Source organism: Musca vetustissima, unplaced genomic scaffold (assembly GCF_032173495.1).
Source record: "Musca vetustissima isolate MV318-11 ecotype Yass unplaced genomic scaffold, APGP_CSIRO_Mvet_v1 utg42001, whole genome shotgun sequence".
Taxonomy (NCBI): domain Eukaryota; kingdom Metazoa; phylum Arthropoda; class Insecta; order Diptera; family Muscidae; genus Musca; species Musca vetustissima.
In genome coordinates, this window is record NW_026889546.1 from 21,624 (window position 1) to 41,859 (window position 20,236).

Sequence of the window (20,236 nt, forward strand, 5' to 3'; positions counted from 1 at the left end):
GAGAAACAGCTGTTTTGCAGCTGATCTTCCTGGATGACAATTATTAATAAGTCATGATCAAAACTTATAATGTGTACACAGCTTAACTTTCCTGTTAATATATATATATATATATATTTGACAAGTCATTTTTTATTACAATTTTTGTAATGTGAGATATTTGACACGTGTTTGTATATGTAAACAAGAGCGTACAACAGGCCTCATTTGGCTTATGTGTATGTCCATCTCATATTGGACATGTGGTGGTATCATCCACTCCTCTTTTCAATCTAACCTAACCTATATGTAAACAAAAATCAGCTGACTGAAAACTTTTGACAATTTGGAATAGTTAAATCAATTTGTTGAACATAATTTTAATACTAGTCAAAGCAGGCATGATTTAGTTCTATCATCCACTCCTCTTTTCCACCTAACCTAACCTATATGTAAATAAAAATCAGCTGACTGACAACTTTTGACCATTTGGAGTAGTTAAATCAATTTGTTGAACATAATTTTAATACTAGTCAAAACAGGTATGATTTAGTTCTACTATTTACAAAACGAGCCGATTTAGAATGTATAGCAAGCATAGATTTTTCATTCATAATATTTTTAGTTTTATTTAAATTTCAATAACTTTTTGGTAGCCCATTTTCTTGACAGCTAACAGCTGATGAATTTTTCTTGGGCAGTAACGACAATGAATATTTTCACTAACAAACTAGCAGAATTAAAAAAAAAACAGTTATCTCAAGCAATTCTGTGTTTTTCCATTCTAATTATATGTTTTGACAGTTCATTTCCCCAATATAGAACAGCTGATGATGTATCTACTTTTGAAGCCAGAACGTATTTTTTTCTCCAGCTTAATATTAAAAATTTGGAAATAATTCACATGTTTTTGTTTTATTTGTAAACAAACATCAGCTGACTGACAAATATGGGAAAGTTGGGGTAGTTTAATCAATTTGATAAACATAATTTTAATACTAGTCTAAACAGATAAGATTTAGTTCAACGATTTACAGACCGAGTCGATTTATACGGCATTTACATTAGAACTTTTTACCGGGTTAACCTACTTTATGAGGATTTATTTGGCATATATTCAAAGGAATTGACAATTTAAACCCACTGGGTTAACCAAATCCGGTACAATGTAAACGTTATTTTAGAATGCTTAGCAAGCATAGATTTTTCATTCATATTTTTAGTTTTTTTTTAATTTCCAGAAAGAAACAGCTGAGCAGTGTGTACTCAGCTTCATTTTGTTGAGAGATCATCACCCCAATGTAACAGCTGATGAATGTGCCCTGTCGCCTTCACTTTCCCTTTTTTAAGCCTATCCTTTCGCGTGTAAACAGACACTCGTTTTCATAATGAATTCATAAAGAATTTTCACTGCAAACATGAGAAACAGTTGATCTTCCTGGCTGGAACTCATTAATCGGCATTGGTAATCAATCGTCATGAATTTCGACAAATTTGTCATTCAAAACTGATATTGTGTACTCAGCTTAATTTCCCTCGTTTATATTGTATTGGCATATCATAACAGCTGATGATTGTGTAAATTCGCCTTAACTTCCCTCTTTTGTTTATTCTACCCTTTCGTGTGTAAACATACCTTTATCTAAACGCCCATTTGATTAAAAAACCGCACAACCATTAATAAGGAAACCTTTCATTTAAGAAAAAAATAAATATTTAACTGATCATTAAAATCCATGAAAATTCTCTAGATTACAACAACCACAACTACAACAATAAAAAACTATGACGAAATTACTTTTCATTTCAAATAGAGGAGGTTATAATTTCATTGAAAACGACAGCAACAACAACACATACATACACTTTCATTAAATGACATTTGGTGACATTTCTGTCTGCATGTGTGTGTGAGTTTGTTTGTAAATGCGGATACATTTTCATTTTTTTTCATTAAATGATCAAAATTCATCTCATCCCAAAACACGCTCAATAAAAATCGCCGCCAATCAAGCACTCAAGTTTTTTTTTTGTCGTCGGACGCGCTGTGACACAAAATATCATTCTCGTGTCACAATTGTTGTCATGTCGTTGCCTTTGTGGGCTCGCCTAAAGAGGCTCATGTTCTGGATTGCAATCGAATATCTTACATCTCGCTGTCGTCTTTTTTTGTTTCGTGTAATGTTAAATTATTAAATTGCCCTATTATTTCATCATTACCTAGTTGTAGAGTCTTCAGAGAAACAAATAGAACGAAAAATGTGCCTAGCCAACAAAAAAAAATCCATTGTTTTTACAGAGGGAGAGAGACAGAGATTGTCAGCAATAATTCAATTGACAAGTGCCAGATAGATATATAAAATGTTTGTTAATTTAAATTAAAATGATAAAAATAATTCGGAATTAGGGTGTTTTGAATTTTGAAAGTAGTTCAATTTAATTAAACAAATAAATAAATCACAGTTGTTGTATGCATGTGAGATTTTTCTCCAATTTTAATTGAGTATTTAAACAAAAAATTGAATTTTTTTGTTGACAGAAATGTGTATTATCTATTGATAAAATAGGGATGGACTTATAATCACTATCTCTCTCTAGTTCAACGGCTAAAATTGTCCTGGTCATGCTATAGCTAATATTGTTTATCAGCATCAGCTGTTCTGTCGATCAGCTGTTAATAAAGTTATTGTAACCATATTGAATTTGACATAAATGGACGTGACATGGTCATAACGCCATAACCATTGACATATTTATTTTTGCTTATTAATTATGCCATATACAAACAACAATTTTCTGTAAAAATTAATCGAAATCAATAAAATGATATGTTTACTGTTCACCCTATTTAGAATAGGCAAAAATATTGCCAGCCATGAAAATAATGAAACGTGTACACAAACATAAACAAATATCAGCTGAATGATAACTTTATATAATTTTAATAGTTTTATAAGCGGCTAGAATTCACTTTTTCGATTTCCAAATCAAGTTGATTTAGAAGAAATACTCTGGACGAGCAAAAAGTATATTTTCGAGGTATTAAATCCTAACTGTTTTGACTAGTGTTAAAATGTTATAGTCAGTCAGCTGATATTTGTTGTTTATAAAACGTTTAATATTTCTGTTAGGCGGCCTGGTTGCATTATAAAGTGAAAGTCAAAAATCGAACTAGTAATCCCAACCAATTAGGCTGTGTGGCCACATATTAGATTTCAGATACTAGACAAATGTTTTTTTTTTATTAGTAAAAACATTCACATTTTGGTGATAATTTAGGAAAGATTATTTGTGTTCCAGAACATACTGTAAATTTAAAGGGAAAATTGAAAGAAATTTTGATTAATTGAAAATTATTGTAGGTTCTAGAACAGGGCAACTATTTTTTATTCCTGGAACAGCAATTAAGTTATTTTTTTTAATTGTTGTCAAACTTTCAAAACAGGTAGCTTTTAGCAAGCATATATTTTTCATTCATAATTTTTTTTAATTTTGTTTAAATTTCAGCAGAATTAAAAAAGTTTTTTTATGTTTAATGCCAATAATTTTGACGTTGTTTACGTTTTCATAATGCGAAGACAATGCATTTTGACAGCAAACATGAGAAACAGCTGATTTGCAGCTGATCTTCCTGGGTGAACCTTATTAATAGGCCTTGTCCCACAATGACCTTGAATATAGACAGAACAGTCACTCAAAATTGATAGAGTGTGCCCCTTTTTAATATTTTATTCACAGATCATGGCCCCAATCACAGCTGATTATTGTGTTTTTTTTTCTGGAACAGCAATTAATATAATTTTTTTCTTAAAAATTTTTACCCAAACTCTCCTTAAAGCTGTTTAAAAAATAGTGTCGATTTTGAAGGAATGTCATTTACTTTTGACATTTGTTTATGTTTGTACATCATGTGAAAATTTTTACTGTAGAAAAAACGGGAACAAAACAGTCAGCATTTTTATAAACCACTGTGCCTGTATGCTTCTATTCTTAGCGACATGTTGCTGGAAATATCGCAACATATTGCTAGACACTTAGAGAAACCTCTGAAATGCATGCATGCACTAGTTGGGGATTATAAAAATGAATATGAAAATCATTTTTTGTGTCTTGTGTTTTGTCAAATGCATTTACATAAAGCCGCTTACAAAATATGTAAATATTTGAAATCGATAATTGAGAATTGACAGAGTACGAGCGAAAAATACTAAAAGAGAGTGTGTTGAGAAAGTAATAATACTGAGAGTTTACGAATTCGTAGTGGAGAAAATATACACTGTAAACACTTTTAATGTTAAACAGCTGATAGCACAAAACAGCTGTTTTGTCACAATACCAAATATATTCTATACAATATTATTTGTTTTTATTTGGAAATTTATAATTAGAGAATATTTAAATAATTTTTTGTGATATAATGAATGTGTTTTTACGCATGTGTTTTTTTTTCTTCTAAGCACGTGCTTTTTTCGCATGACATTATTTATTGATTATATAACATAAATAAAATAAATTGTCGCTAAATACATAATGAATACTTTGAAACGAAAATATTTTTGGGAATTCTCAGTAAATATTTTCAGTATTAATCAGTTGAATTCATCAGTAGCACTTGTGTAAATATTTGCCAACAAATATGAATAAAGACATTGGTTATTAACAATATCATTGGTCTGTTCCTGTACTACAAAAATCTACTACTTTTTACTAATATACCTATTGATGATATCGAAATAAATAGTAAAAAATAGAAGACTATTGAAGTACGGGAACAAACCAATTATCAATAATAAACATATAATTATTTTTTTTTTAATATAGAAATTAGCTAAATTGTTAAACAAACTTTTATATTTGGCGCCCAACGTTTTGTCAATAGTTTTCGTTTGGCCACTTTTCACAATTCAAAGAAATAGAGAGAAAAATTGTTGCTAATAAATGTTTTAGTACATCTTAATATTGTAGTACATTTACATTGTTCTGTATTGAGCAAATCCAGTCGATGAATATAGAAATATTTTTCCTAAATTTGATGCACTTAAATTCTATAATAGCTAGTCTGAATATTTCTGTATACCTCAATAAAAAAAATGTTTTTTTTTTTTTAATTTGAAATATACTTAATTTTTTAAACAAATTAGAATTTTGGCGCCCAACGTTTTTTTAACGATTGTCTTTTGAATTTTTTTCGCAATATATTTACAAGAGAGAGACGGAGATAAAAATCTCTTTGAACAAAATTGACTCAATACTTTCTTACCGATTAAATGACGTTCTTAATATTAACAACAGTGAAATATTTTTCCTAAAATTCTGTGATACAGAATCTGAATATTTCTTTACCAACTGGTCATATTTCACCTTAATTTTTCTCTCCAGACCCCTTTGTTTGTTTATATTTTTTCTATTTCTTTTTCTTCTTTCTTCAAGTTAAAAATCAATTTTAATTATTATTACCTTCTCCTCTTTTCACAAACAAACAAAAATTTTGTGCTCTCGATTTTATTTTCATAGACTCTTGCCATAATTATTTTTGAAAAATTATTCTACTAAAAATCGAAAATGATATGGTGCTATAAACACACAATGAAAATAAATTTTGAACAACAAAAGACGACGACCCAATGAAATTGTAAATTTCATTGCACATTAATTTTTTTTTATATTTGAATAATAGCCAAAATAAACAAACAACAAAAAAAATTCCAGTAAATTTTGATTGGATGCTACTATAAATTACGCTAGAAAATAAAAAACAATGTGAAAAAATAAAAATAGTTATGTAAATATTTTTATTTTCGTTTGGAATTTTATCCGTTTAATATCTGGATTGATTTATGGCTGTGTGTGAGAAAACCTGAGATGACAAATTAGAAAAAATATTTTATTTTGGAATTCTTTGTAAATATTCAGAAATAATCTAGGTTATGTTTACATTAATTCAGGGTACAATAAATAGGTATATCATCTAGATGAAATTAAAAATATTGACGTACGACTTGCATAATGAATTTTGGCGCCCAACGCAGTTTACAACGTTTCTATTGAAGAGAAAAATAAATACATTTTGTATAACAAATTATTAACCAGAAACAAACGAAAATAAAGGAAGACACATGAAATTATTTCCTTTTAAGTTACATTGTATAACCCTGTGTTTACATGTGGCAGACAAGTCGAAGACAATTGGTTTCAGGATGCAATAATAAGGTGATGTATCCAAAACAAAAACCTTTGGTTTTTGTCTCGACCATCTGTCAAAATGTTTCCTTATAATATTTCACATGGTTGGCAACATTGCAAGGTAGCAATTACCCACTTTGACAGTTAATCGAGTCATCAGCTGCGCTAAGTGGACTACCTGTTGTATGCATTAATTGTCAAAATATTAAAAATTGTCTTTCTGGCGTAGGCGTCCATTATGAAAATATTGGCAAGCTACGTAGTATAAGAAATATGTATATGTAAACAAATATCAGCTGACTGACTTTATATAATTTTAATACTAATCAATTAATACGAAATCATGATGCGATTTAATAAATCTAGAACAATGTAAATATACGTGGAACTATAAATATGTATGTATATGTAAACAAATATCAGCTCACTGACAATCAGCTGACTGACATCATTTTAATACTAGCCTAAACAGCTAGAAATTAGTACCTCGATTTAGAAATCGAGTCGATTTAGAAGGCATAGTCGAAATCATGATGTTAGCAATTAAATTAGAATTTTTTGTCGGAATTTAATTGACATTTATTCAATGTAATTCATATTTTAAATCTAATGGTTTTAATAAATTCAATACAATGTAAATATACGATTAGGATGTATTTCTGAAATCGAATTTAATTAGAAATTACTCACTTTGACAGTTAATCGCGACATCAGCTGCGCTAAATGGACTACCTACAACAGAGCATGTTTCGCCTTAATGAGATTAATTCCTATTAGAATTATGAAAATAGTTGCCAACTACTTGGAATTAGAAATAAAGTCAGCTGACTGACTTAAAATCATCTATCAATCAGTCTACACTGCGTATCATAACTATAGACGCACCCTTAATTCAATTGGTATGTTAGTTGACAAATAAAATGGACCCATTAAGTTATTGTTCACAATAAAACGATCATAAACACATATTATTCAACAAAAATAATTAATTTATTCTTTATGGTTTCGCCGAATTCTGCACTTTCAAAATTGCTGGTGTTGCATAACTATAGACGCACTTTTACAAAATTAGAAAAAAATATTTTTTAAAACTTAAATAAAATAAAATAACTTTTATAAATAATGGGTAGGGCCTCCCTTATTTTGAATAAGTTCAAAAATTTTATCCATCACACTGTTGATCAAAATTATTCGCAAGTCTTAGTCGATTGACCGCCATTCATCGTTAATCACTTCTTGGAAATAAAATAATGTTTGGTATTGGCTGTTTTCTGCATAGACACGACGAGTCAAGATTCCACACATGTTCTCGATCAGATTCTGGTCGGAAATTTTAATATTTTTCGATTTTAACCATACTTGAGTATGGCCACTTTTATGAACTGGTGCGTTGTCCTGCTAAAAAACGAGTCCTTGATTGTTGCTGCTTCCCCAAAATGGCAATAATTTGTCTTCCAAGACTTGAACGTACTCCATTGAATTCATCCGACAACATGGAAATGTCAAATAATGGCTATAAAATGCTCCCAAGGCCATTAACGAACCGCCACCGAAATATTGTATTAAGAAATAACGATATTTCGGTAACCGCCACCTTGGGAGCATTTTATAGCCACGGAATGCTTTATTTGACATTTCCATGTTGTCGGATGAATTCAATGGAGTACGTTCAAGTCTTGGAAGACAAATTATTGACATTTTGGGAAAGGAGCAACAATCAAGGACTCGTTTTTTAGCAGGACAACGCACCAGTTCATAAAAGTGGCCATACTCAAGTATGGTTAAAATCGAAAAATATTAAAATTTCCGACCAGAATCTGATCGAGAACATGTGTGGAATCTTGACTCGTCGTGTCTATGCAGAAAACAGCCAATACCAAACATTATTTTATTTCCAAGAAGTGATTAACGATGAATGGCGGTCAATCGACTAAGACTTGCGAATAATTTTGATCAACAGTGTGATGGATAAAATTTTTGAACTTATTCAAAATAAGGGAGGCCCTACCCATTATTTATAAAAGTTATTTTATTTTATTTAAGTTTTAAAAAATATTTTTTTCTAATTTTGTAAAAGTGCGTCTATAGTTATGCAACACCAGCAATTTTGAAAGGGCAGAATTCGGCGAAACCATAAAGAATAAATTAATTATTTTTGTTGAATAATATGTGTTTTTGATCGTTTTATTGTGAACAATAACTTAATGGGTCCATTTTATTTGTCAACTAACATACCAATTGAATTAAGGGTGCGTCTATAGTTATGATACGCAGTGTAGATAGCTACGATTTAGTATTTCGATTTAGATAGCATAGTCTAAACACTTATTGACTGTCATTTAAATCATGATGTTAAAAGTTGGGTTGCATTTTTAAATTTCCTTAATGAAGTAGTTTGAAAATCATATATGTAAATGTACTTTAAGTATGATTTATAAAAATTAAATAAAAAACAATATGATGTGTAACCGTAATATTTGTATTGTCATTAAAATACCACTCCAATCTGTCCACACCACTTTCTCTAGGGTTATCTTTCTCTAAATAAAGCCTTTAAAAAAATCTCATTTAAAAAAATCAAGAAATCTCACCACCCATTTTCGTAATCGTAATTTTATTGTACAATTAATCGATCAATCATTAAACGATAAAAGAGACAGACTACACACAAGAACCTTAAAAATAGACGCCACCGGTAATTACTAATAAAAAATATAATAAAAAACAACAACAACAAACAAAAGCATATTTTATGTCTAATCTAATGAAAATATTGCAATTATGTTTTAATTAGTTTATTTTTTTAATTTATTTTTATTGTTGACACTTCACCGTTAATTGTTGTTTGAAAAAATAATAATAAAACACACAATTAAATTAATTTTATATCAATCATTAATTAATCTCGAACATGTGAACACAACAACATTTGGATGGGGGTGTATGAAAAATAAATTTTGGACTTGTTCTTCTTCATTTTCGAAAAAATGTGTCATGACTTCTGCAAGTTTTTTTTTTTTTGTTTTCTTGATCACATGTCATGAAGAAGTTCCGCTGCCGCGGCACGTGATATCAGTATCTGCAGATGAAAATATTTTTGATATCTTTCTTAGGCCTTTAATCAGCACGTATTTATCAATGTAAACAGTGTGTTGCTGTCTTGTATTTGTTTACGGCGCAAGAATAATGGGTGTGTTTTTTATTTTCTTGGGAACGGGTGATAAGATATTCGAAGAGGGAAATAACATGAAACGGGATTACAAAAACAAAACAAAAAATAAATAAAACATTACATTTTTAAGAAACATTATGGATTTTTGAGTAATATTGTTGGATTTTTTAAGAATGTTTACAATCTTCTAGCCCTTCTTCGTTGATTTTATGAACAGTTTTCATAAAAAACATCAGATTAATAGGTGTGGATTTTTAGGAACGTTTTATGATATAACCATAGATTTTTCAAAAAAAATTTCTTAAGAAAATATACATATATATAAGAAATAGCGTCGATTTTTTTAGGAATTTTTTTCATAAAAAATGTCAGGCCCTTTTCTTACGAAAAATTATTAAACAAATAAGCGTGGAGTTTTGTCAAGTATATTTTTCATAGAAATATTTATCTAATATGTCTGGATCTTTTAAGAAACATTTTTCATAAAATTATTAGATCAATAAGCGTGGAAGGTAATTAAGTGGAATTTTAAGAACAGTTTTCATAAAAATATCAGATTATTGCGTGTGGATTATTAAAAGCATTTTTTATGAATTCATTAACAAGATTTCTTTAAGAAATATTAGACGAATAAGCGTGGGGTTTCATGAATACTTTTCATAAAAAATATCAGACCCTTTTCTTAGGAAAAAAACTTTTTAACGAACATTTTCATAGAATTAATAGACCAATATGCGTGCATTTCTTTAGGAAACTTTCCATAAAAAATATCACACCATTTTCTTAAGAAAAATTTTCATCGAAATCGAAGACCGATAAGCCTGAATTTCTAAACATTTTTTATTTTTAAGAATCTTGACATAGACTTACTAACAAATAACGTGGATTTTAAGAACAATTTTCATAAAAAATATCCGATCAATACATGTGATTTTTTTAAGAACACTTTTTATATAACCATTAATTCTTTAAGAAAATTCCTTAAAGAATTGTTTGACTAATAAGTGTGAATTTTTTAGGAATACATTTCATAAAACATATCAGACCATTCTCTTAGGAAGTGTTTAGATCAATAAGTGCGAATTTTTTGGAACATTTTTCATGGAAATATTTAGCTAATATGTGTGGACATTTTTATGAACATTTTTCATAAAATAATCCCTTCAATAAGCGTGGACTTTTTAAGAACATTTTCATAGAAAAAAACGCTTCAATAAGCGTGGATTTTTTAAGAAACATTTTCAAAGATTTATAAGTCCATTAAGTTTGGATTTTTTTTAATAACGGTTTTCATAGAATTATATGACCAATAAGCGTACATTTTTTAAGAACATTTTTCATATAATTATTTGAGCAATAAGCGTAGATTTTTTTTAAGAAAAGTGGAAATTTTAATAACAGTTTTCATTGCATAATAAGACCAATAAGCATGAATTTTTTAAGAACGATTTTCATAAAATTATTAGACCAATAAGAGGGGATTTTTAATAATCTTTTTCGTACCAATAAGCGTAGATTTTTTAAGAAAATTTTTTTATAGAATTATATGTAAGACCATTAAGGGTGGATTATTTGAGAACATTTTTCATAAAATTATTTGAGCAATAAGCGTAGATTTTTTAAGAACATTTTTCATAAAATTATTTGAGCAATAAGCGCAGATTTTTTAAGAACATTTTCCACAGAAATATTAGACCAACAAGTGTTGATTTTCTAGTAACATTTTACATAGAATTATTGAGCAATAAGCGTAGATTTTTTTAGGAATATTTTCATAAAGTCATTTTGCCAATAAGCTTGAATTTTTTAAGAACATTTTTCATAGAATTATAAGACCCAAAGCGTGGATTTTTTTAAGAACGATTTACATATAATTTTTAGACCAATGAAAGTTGATTGTTAAATAACTTTTTCATAGAATTATATTATTTAGGAACATTTTTCATACAAAAAGTGGAATTTTTAATGAATTTTTTAGTAAAATTGTTCGACCAATAATCATAGATGAAATATTAGAGCAACAAGTGGGGATTTTTACGTAACATTTTTCATATAATTATATGACCAATAATTGTGCTTATTTCAAGAACATTTTTCATAAAATTATTGCACCAAAAAGCGTGGATATTTTACGAAAATTTTTCATAGAAAAAATAAAATCATATTTTGTTATATTATTTTCGAACACTGTGTTTACAAAAAATAAATAATAATACATTTACACTGTACGGGATTTAGTAAACCCAGTGGATTTAAATTGTCAATTCCATTGCATAAATGTCAATTAAATCCTCATAGAGGATGTTTACCCAGCAACAAGTTCTAGTGTGCATGACGTTTTAGATTATTATTCCAGAAAGTTAGCATAACAGTGTTGCATTTTAAACAACAAATTTAATTTTTATTTATCTATTTTATTGCAAAATACAAAAAAAAATCCTCTCAATTTTATTACCACCACATTGCATAATCTGCATCGATAGAACGTAAGACGTGAACGTGACTTCCTTACCAAATAATTTCTATCACTTTCAAAGTATTTTTTCGTTATATACACATTTAAGACAACAATATATTTCACACCAAACGTCTGTCAATCGAATAAGATAGATATATAGATATGTGTGTAACAAATTAATCAGCGTCAACGCCAACATATTTAATTATTCCAGACACTGCCAAAACGGAAGAATGGAAAAAGACTGCAAAAATACAAAACATTTCCATATGCAAGCTATTAAGTTTTTTGGTCAATGCAATGCAAAAAACGCGTCATTGAATTTATTCAATCCTTAATGGTCGCGCATGCAACAATTAATGCCTTTTCCATCAGCATATGGAAAATAAACTTTTTTTAAGTCACACAAAGAAACTTATTAAGAATTCTTCTCATGTGGACTGAGCGTAGGCAAGAAAAATAAACATATTGCAAAATTATTGCAGTGAAAAAAAACAACAAGAACTAAAAAGTACTTTGTAGTGAAATATTACGTCAAAGTGGTCCTGTAAAAATGTTTAATGTATGACCAGGCCTCATATTACAATATTACAACATGTGAACCCTTAGTAATTCGATTTAAGCCGTATTTACATTACGCCATGGTACAATAAAATGGTACTCCATTTAAGCACAGCTGACTATCCGATTAACTGTCAAAGTGCATAGTTTCTACCATGGCACAATAAATAGGTAGTCCATTTAGCGCAGCTGATGTCTTGAATAACTGTCAAAGTGGGTAATTTCTACATGAAATATTTTAAGGAAAACTGACAGATGGTCGAGACAAAAACAAAGGTTTTTGTTTTGACACATCACATTATTATTCCACCATGACATGCATTTAACGTGCAATGTTGCCAAGCATGAGAAATATTACTTAAGAACATTTGACAGGTGGTCGAATAAATAACATATGTTTTTGTTTTGGTAAATCATCTTATTATTGCATCATGGTTTCCACTTGAATTTAACGTGCAATGTTACCAACCATGGGAAATATTACTAGATAAAATTTGACAGATGGTCGAATAAAAAAAAAAAACAGATGTTTTTGTTTTGATACATCACCTTATTATTGCATCACGGACTATTCCTTCTAACTCGACTTGATTTATAATTTGAGGATCTAAAACCTAGATGCTTAGACTAGTATTAAAATGAAATAAAGCCAGTCAGCTGATATTTGTTTACATATACATTTCTAATTTCATTTTGTATTGTATTTAGTATTCTAATAGGAATTTATCTCCATAAGATAAAAATTCCATTTGAACATGTATTGTTTTAAAATCATTTAATATTTATAATAATTTTAATATTTTCTATTCAAAAGTATTATTTTCTAATGTAAACAAATGACACACACAACAAATAACAAATCGTATTTTGGCAGTTAATCTAATGATCAGCTGTTCCTCATGGGGTTTTTATTTATTGTGCCAAGGACCAATCTATGGCAATTTGACGCAGCTGATGACTTGATTAACTGTCAAAGTGGGTAATTTCAACATGAATTCGATGTGCAATGTTGCCAACCATGTGAAATATTATATGAAAAAATTGTCGAGATGAAAATATTTTTGTTTTGATACATCACATTTTTATTGCATCATGGACCAATCCATTGTTTATTATTTACCAAGGCCTATAAAAAGGCCATCCAGGAATACCAGCTGCCTATGCTTCTTCTGCTGCTTCTCAATTTTGTTGTGAAAAATCCCTTATTGTAAATTGACTTCCAATATCGAAACGCAAACAAGATCTCGTGATTTACCAACAAAATGCCCATTTACGATTGATTCACAATAATATGAGCTATCAAAGAGGACAATCAGCTGATACTTCCACGTACTGTCAGATTATCTGAGCTGATCTTCCTTGGTAAAATGAAAAAGTTAAGAAACGAGACCTATTAATAAGGTCATTCAGAAAGATCAGCATGTCAGCTGTTTCTTGGCTGTCCAAATCAATCATTGTGAATTGGCAAATTAAGTGTCTTTAATAACTACTACATATTACTAAAGCGAATTTTTGACTAAAGCTAATTTTGACAGTTGAAGTTAGTATCAGCTGATCTTCTACCAAATGAGTAAAAACATTAAATGTGTCAGATTTGTAATAAAAAAAACTTGTTAACATAAAATAAAAAAAACTTTTAATTTATATTAATACATAAAAAATGTTTATCATAAAGTTTAATATTATTATTTTTGTTGTATTGCACTTAGTCATGTAAGGTTACACGATCAAATAATGTTAACAATTCGCCACCACACTAACCCCAGTGCTACGAATTCAGACAGCCAGTCAGCTGATAAGCAATAACAAAAAATAAATTACACGACCGCAGGTCATCAATTATGAACACACAATCATATGAATGTGATAAATATAATTCACAATTTGAACATTCTTCGTTTTTTTTGCAGTGGCATTTTTTAAAAATAAAATTCTTATCATAATTTTATTTACAGTTCACATTAAATTTGTTTGTTATTTTCCTTTTTTACAAATCCCGGCCTGCTGACATTTTGATGTATTAATACCCAAGCGCTGGTGACAGTATCGATTTTTAAGACTTTATAATGTATTATTTAGGTGTTCGGTCGGATGGTAGCGTATTGATTTCTTTTGTTCGGTGTGTGGTATCTAAACAAATAAATTTTGTCATTAATACCCCCAGACACAAATAAATATAAAAAAAAATATTTGATAACTATAGTTTTTCCACAAAATAATAAATCTTTGGCGATGAAGGTAAAGACTGGAAATAGAATTTGAACTCATGACTAAATTGTTTAGATTTTTGTTTTTCGGAATTTGATAAGGTTGGGAGAAATGGCTTTCAACATATGGTGGTCATGTGAAAGTTTGAGAAGTTGATTTTTTTTCGGACCATAAGTCCATCAATGCAAAAATATCTTTTTAGCCACACAAAGAAACTTATTAAAAATTCTTCTCGTGTGGACTGAGCGTAGGCAAGAAAAATAAACATATTGCAAAATTATTGCAGTGAAAAAAGAACAAAAACTTAAATGACCTCATATTAAACAACAAATATTACAACATGTGAACCCTTAGTAATTCGATTTTAGTCGTGTTTACATTACGCCATGGCTCAATAAATAGGTACTCCATTTAAGCACAGCTGACTATTCGATTAACTGTCAAAGTTCATGGTTTCTACTTGAATTCAACATGCCAGAACTTAGAAAAATCGAAATCGACTTATAAATTAGAACTATTGAGCGAGTTAAACGGCATGTACATTAGAATTTTGAGCGGGTTAACATACTTTATGAAGATTTATATGACATATATACAACGAAATTGACAATTAAAACCCACTGGTTTAAATAAATTCAATACAATGTAAATGTACTATAAAATGTATAGAATTTCTTTTCGATTGAATTTTTAAATACATTGGAAAGTTTTTACCAGTTCCAATTTTTCCTTTAAAAATATTCCTCTCCCAGATTTTATGTTTATTCCGATCATTCAGGTTTCCTTTTTTTATTATCATCTACAAAATTTTCCCATCAATGTTTAGATTTTCTTGTCGGCTTTTTTTCTTATCTATCTAATAATAATAAAAACAATTTAATATCTGTTTGAAAACACATACAAAACTTTATAGTAATATCATAAACAAATAAATTCCGCTTTTATTTTATTTTTATAATTTTGCAAACATGCCGAAACGGTCTGGATATTCTGCGGATCTCTCTACCATATGTGTTCGGTATAAATCATTGTTTTAGAATTCTTATCGCCTGGCAGATAATAAAATTGCCATAAAAATTAACTTTACTGCATACAATGATTATTATGGCAAATAAAAACAGAGATTGGAAAACAAATTTGAAATATCAAGAAATGAAAAAAATAACGAGGGCAGAACAATGTTTAAAAATAATGAAAATTAGTAAGGAGTGCAGAAAATATTTAATCGCTTGACATGTCGCCTGGGTTCTTTAATTATCATATAAGCCATGTGACACTGAATAGGTAGTCCATTTAGCGCAACTGATGACTTGATTAACTGTCAATGTGAGTAATTTCTATTTGAACTCGATGTGCAATGTTGCCAACTATGTGAAATATTGTATGGAAAAATTTGACAGATGGTCGAGACAAAAACAAATGTTTTTGTTTTGATACATCACCCTATTATTGCATCATGATATAAGCCTACTCTTCTCTCGATTTATTACAAGGCACAATAAATAGGTAGTCCATTTAGCACAGCTGATGACTTGATTATCTGTCAAAGTGCGTAATTTCTACCATGCCACAATAAATATATAGTCCATTTAGCACAGCTGATGACTTGTTTAACTGTCAAAGTGCGTAATTTCTATTTGAATTCGATGTGCAATGTTGCCAACCATGTGAAATATTGTATGGAAAAATTTGACAGATGGTCGAGACAAAAACAAATGTTTTTGTTTTTATACATCACCTTATCATTGCATCATGATATAAGCCCACTTTTTTCTCGATTAATTACATGTCACAATAAATAGGTAGTCCATTTAGCACAGCTGATGTCTCGATTAACTGTTAAAGACCATGTTTCATACGATTAATTAAATGTTAAAAACGTTGTGAAATATTATAAGGAAAATTTTGACAGATGGATGGACTTTTAAACAAAGGTGTGTTGTTATACATAATCTTATGAGGAAAATTGCATGACACAACATTTCTTCTTGAATTATAATTGATTTAAAATAAAGCTAATTCTGAAAATAGGATTTAGAATCAGCTGATCTTCCTGATTACAAAAAATAGGCATTTCCACTAAGACTGTGTTTACATCATAACAGATTTGATCTTAAAAGTTTTCATCAACATTAAATTGGGAATTAGAAATTCTGTACATTAAAATATTTAACAATGTTTACACATGGAAATATTTCTCATAAGAAATTCAACCACATCTAATATTCATAAAAAAATCCAAAACAAATGAATATTCTTGCTGCTACACATGTCAATTTCTGTGGTTTAAAACGTAAATTTGATATTTCAATTTTAAACGACTTAGTTTTGTACAAAAATACAATTTGACATATGTAAGCTTTAAACACTCACACATGCCCATGCACTGTGATATTAATTATTATTGCAATTTATCGGCGGTTACGTGCCCCCTAAACCTACTAGTCACATGTTGTGTCAGCATGTCAAAATCTTCCATTAAAGTACCTGACCACATGTTAAATCAGTACACTACCTTTTTATTGGCATACTAAGTTATGCCACAACTTTTATGATAATAATTATGGCCAAGGCCTATTAATCAGGCCATCCAGGGAGACCAGCTGGATATCAGCCGATTCTCAAGTTTGCTGTCAAAATTCGTTATTCTGAATTAACTTCCATTATGAAAACGCAAACAAACTTCAAATTTTTGACATTAGACTTGAGAAAAAACAGCTGAATTTTAGTTAATGGGTGACCTTTTTAATAAATCTCGATTATGACATTTCAGCAACGTGTTCACACCTCATCACATTTATTAACTTGTGATGAACATTAAAAATAATATGCAATCTTTACATATCAATATTTGTTGATAGGTTTAAAATTAAAAGTTCACACGTGTTCATACCGTGTGATCTACTTTAAACCAGATTCAAGCAGTTGCCCAGTTTATTATTCCCTAAAACGAAAAAATCACATGTTAAGTCAGTACATCAAACATTTTAATTAAGGTGCATGGTCACATATTAAATTAGTACACTAATTATTTTAATACTTTTTATTATCATGCCAAATTGTAGCCGATTTTTATTACAATATTAACAATAGAATCTGGAATAAAATAGAAGTCGAAATCATGTATAAATTAATCTTGTTCATACGACACAATATTCTTTGAATATTTTCCAATATATGCCACATTTAACATCGTGAATGCCATTGTGAATAATTTTTAAAGAGATTCAGCCACATGTCAAATTGTTACTCTTTGGCGTATTTGCCACATGCCATGGGGCACTATAACTAGCCACATGGGAAATAAATACACCAACATCTTCCAATCAATATTATCATCACGCTATGTGAACCAGGCTAATGCTACCACTTAAGTGCAATACACACTATTAGTTTTGAATAATATGTTTTTCCTTTTGCCACATGACATGCGTCATAATAAGTAGTCACATGTCAAAATTATATCAAATTATTGCAGCAAATATTATTGTGGTTAAACTTAAGTGTAGTACAAACTATAAGTTTTGAATAATATTTTTTAGCAAATCCAAAAATGTTCGTGATTGTCATTGCCAAATACGCGGTTTTTGGAGAAGAACACTTAAGTGTAGTACACATTCTCAGTTCTGAATAATATTTTTTCCCCTTTTGCCACATGTCATGCGTCATAATAACTAGTCACATGTCAAGATAATATATTAAAATATTGCAGTAAATATTGTGTGAGCCAGGCTTATACTTAAGTGTAGTACACACTATCAGTTTTGAATAATACATTTTTTAACAAATCCAGAATTTTTCTTGATCGACATAGTCAGATAGGCGGTTTTTGGATGATAACACTAAAGTGGAGTACACACTATCAGTTTTGAATAATATATTTTTTTTGCCACATGTCATGCGTCATAATAACTAGTCACATGTCAAGATATCAAAATATTGTATTAAAACTTTTTGAACCAGGCTTAGCAAGTGTAGCAAATCCAGAAATTCTCGCGATCGACATTGTCAAATTCGCGGATTTTTGAGAAGAACACTTAAGTGTAGTACACACTATCAGTTTTGTATAATATTTGTTTCCTTTTGCCACATGTCATGCTTCATAATAACTAGTCAAATGTCAAGGTAATATATCAAAATATTGCAGTAAATATTATGTGAACTAGGTATATGCTTACACTTAAGTGTAGTACACACTATCCATTAAAAAAATCTTTAAAACCCTTGAAAGAAATATTCTTTAAAACCCACTCCTCATATTAGGCCTTGAAAAAATATTCTTTGATAATCCACACCTAATATTAGGCCTTAAAAAGTTCTAATGCAAATGCAGTTCTGTATTTGAGTCTTTGGTGATTTAAGGACTTCAAGTAAATTTATACTATAAATTTTCTTTTAAAACTTTTCTTAAACTCCTTGCACATTAGAACTTTATGAGGATTTATTTGACATATATGCAAAGGAAATGACAATTGAAACCCACTGGGTTAACGAAATCCGGTTTAATGTAAACGTACTATTATTCCCTTTTTTACTAATCTCTGAAATATTCTCTTTTTTTCAATTTCAGGTCCCGATAAGTGGTTCGAAGAATTCCCTCAGGCCAAGGGCACTCGCCAGTCCCCAGTTGACATTGATACTGCCGTCTGTAAAAAGGGTAGCGATTTGAAAGTTGCTCCCCTCAAGTGGAAATATGTTCCCGAACATACCAAGAGTTTGGTTAACCCTGGCTATTGCTGGCGTGTCGATGTTAATGGTACAGAATCGGAACTGACCGGTGGTCCATTGGGTGATAATATCTATAAATTGGAACAATTCCATTGTCATTGGGGTTGTAATGATAGCAAGGGTTCAGAACACACTGTTGATGGAGTTTCCTATGCTGGAGAATTGCATTTGGTCCATTGGAATACAACGAAATATAGTTCGTTTAATGAAGCTGCTGCCCAGCCTGATGGTTTGGCGGTGTTGGGTGTTTTCTTGCAGGTAAGAAATCTTTTTTTAATTTTAAAATTGAAATTAATAAAAAATTTTGTTTGCTTGTAGCCTGGTCTCCATCATCCCGAGTTCGATAGAATTTCCAGCCTCTTGCAATTTATCAAACACAAGGGTGACCGTGTCACCCTACCCAATGGCTGTGATCCAGCCAAGTTATTGCCCAGCACCACCACCTATTGGACCTATGAAGGTTCCCTAACCACTCCACCCTGTTCGGAATGTGTCATTTGGATTGTCTTCAAGACCCCCATTGAAGTGTCCCACGATCAGCTGGAAGCTATGCGTGATTTGAATTGTTATGATGTGAAGGAAGATTGCCCCTGCAATGAATTTAACGGCAAGGTCATTAATAATTTCCGTCCTCCTCTACCATTGGCCAATCGTGAATTGCGTGAATTTGGTGAACATTAATTTTGGGGATCGACGAGAGAGCAAAGATATGACACTCGGACACACAGCTGAGATCAGAGAGTTATATTTATTAGTAAATGAAAATGGTATTATTGCTTTATTTGCAGTTTAGATCTTGTTTTATTATTATAAATTATTTAAATAATTAATTAATTAAACAACAACAACAAAGTATTTCCAAAGTTTTAATTTTAAATTAGACTTTTTTTGTCTTTTAAGTCATTTTTTGATTTTTTGTTTTTATTTTGGTTTTAATTTTTTTCGTT

At 29.9% G+C, this 20,236-nt stretch overlaps 1 protein-coding gene across 1 annotated transcript in view; it reads left to right on the forward strand.

Moving 5' to 3' along the window:
• The window catches only part of LOC133337239 (carbonic anhydrase 2), a 32,875-nt gene extending 12,901 nt beyond the window's left edge, over positions 1-19,974 (forward strand). Inside the window, exons 2-3 of the mRNA XM_061545489.1 lie at positions 19,132-19,547; positions 19,608-19,974. Coding sequence (XP_061401473.1) covers positions 19,132-19,547; positions 19,608-19,970 — 779 coding nt within the window. The 3' untranslated portion in view covers positions 19,971-19,974. The remainder of the gene's footprint in view (positions 1-19,131; positions 19,548-19,607) is intronic.
• The last annotated feature ends 262 nt before the right edge of the window (positions 19,975-20,236 follow it).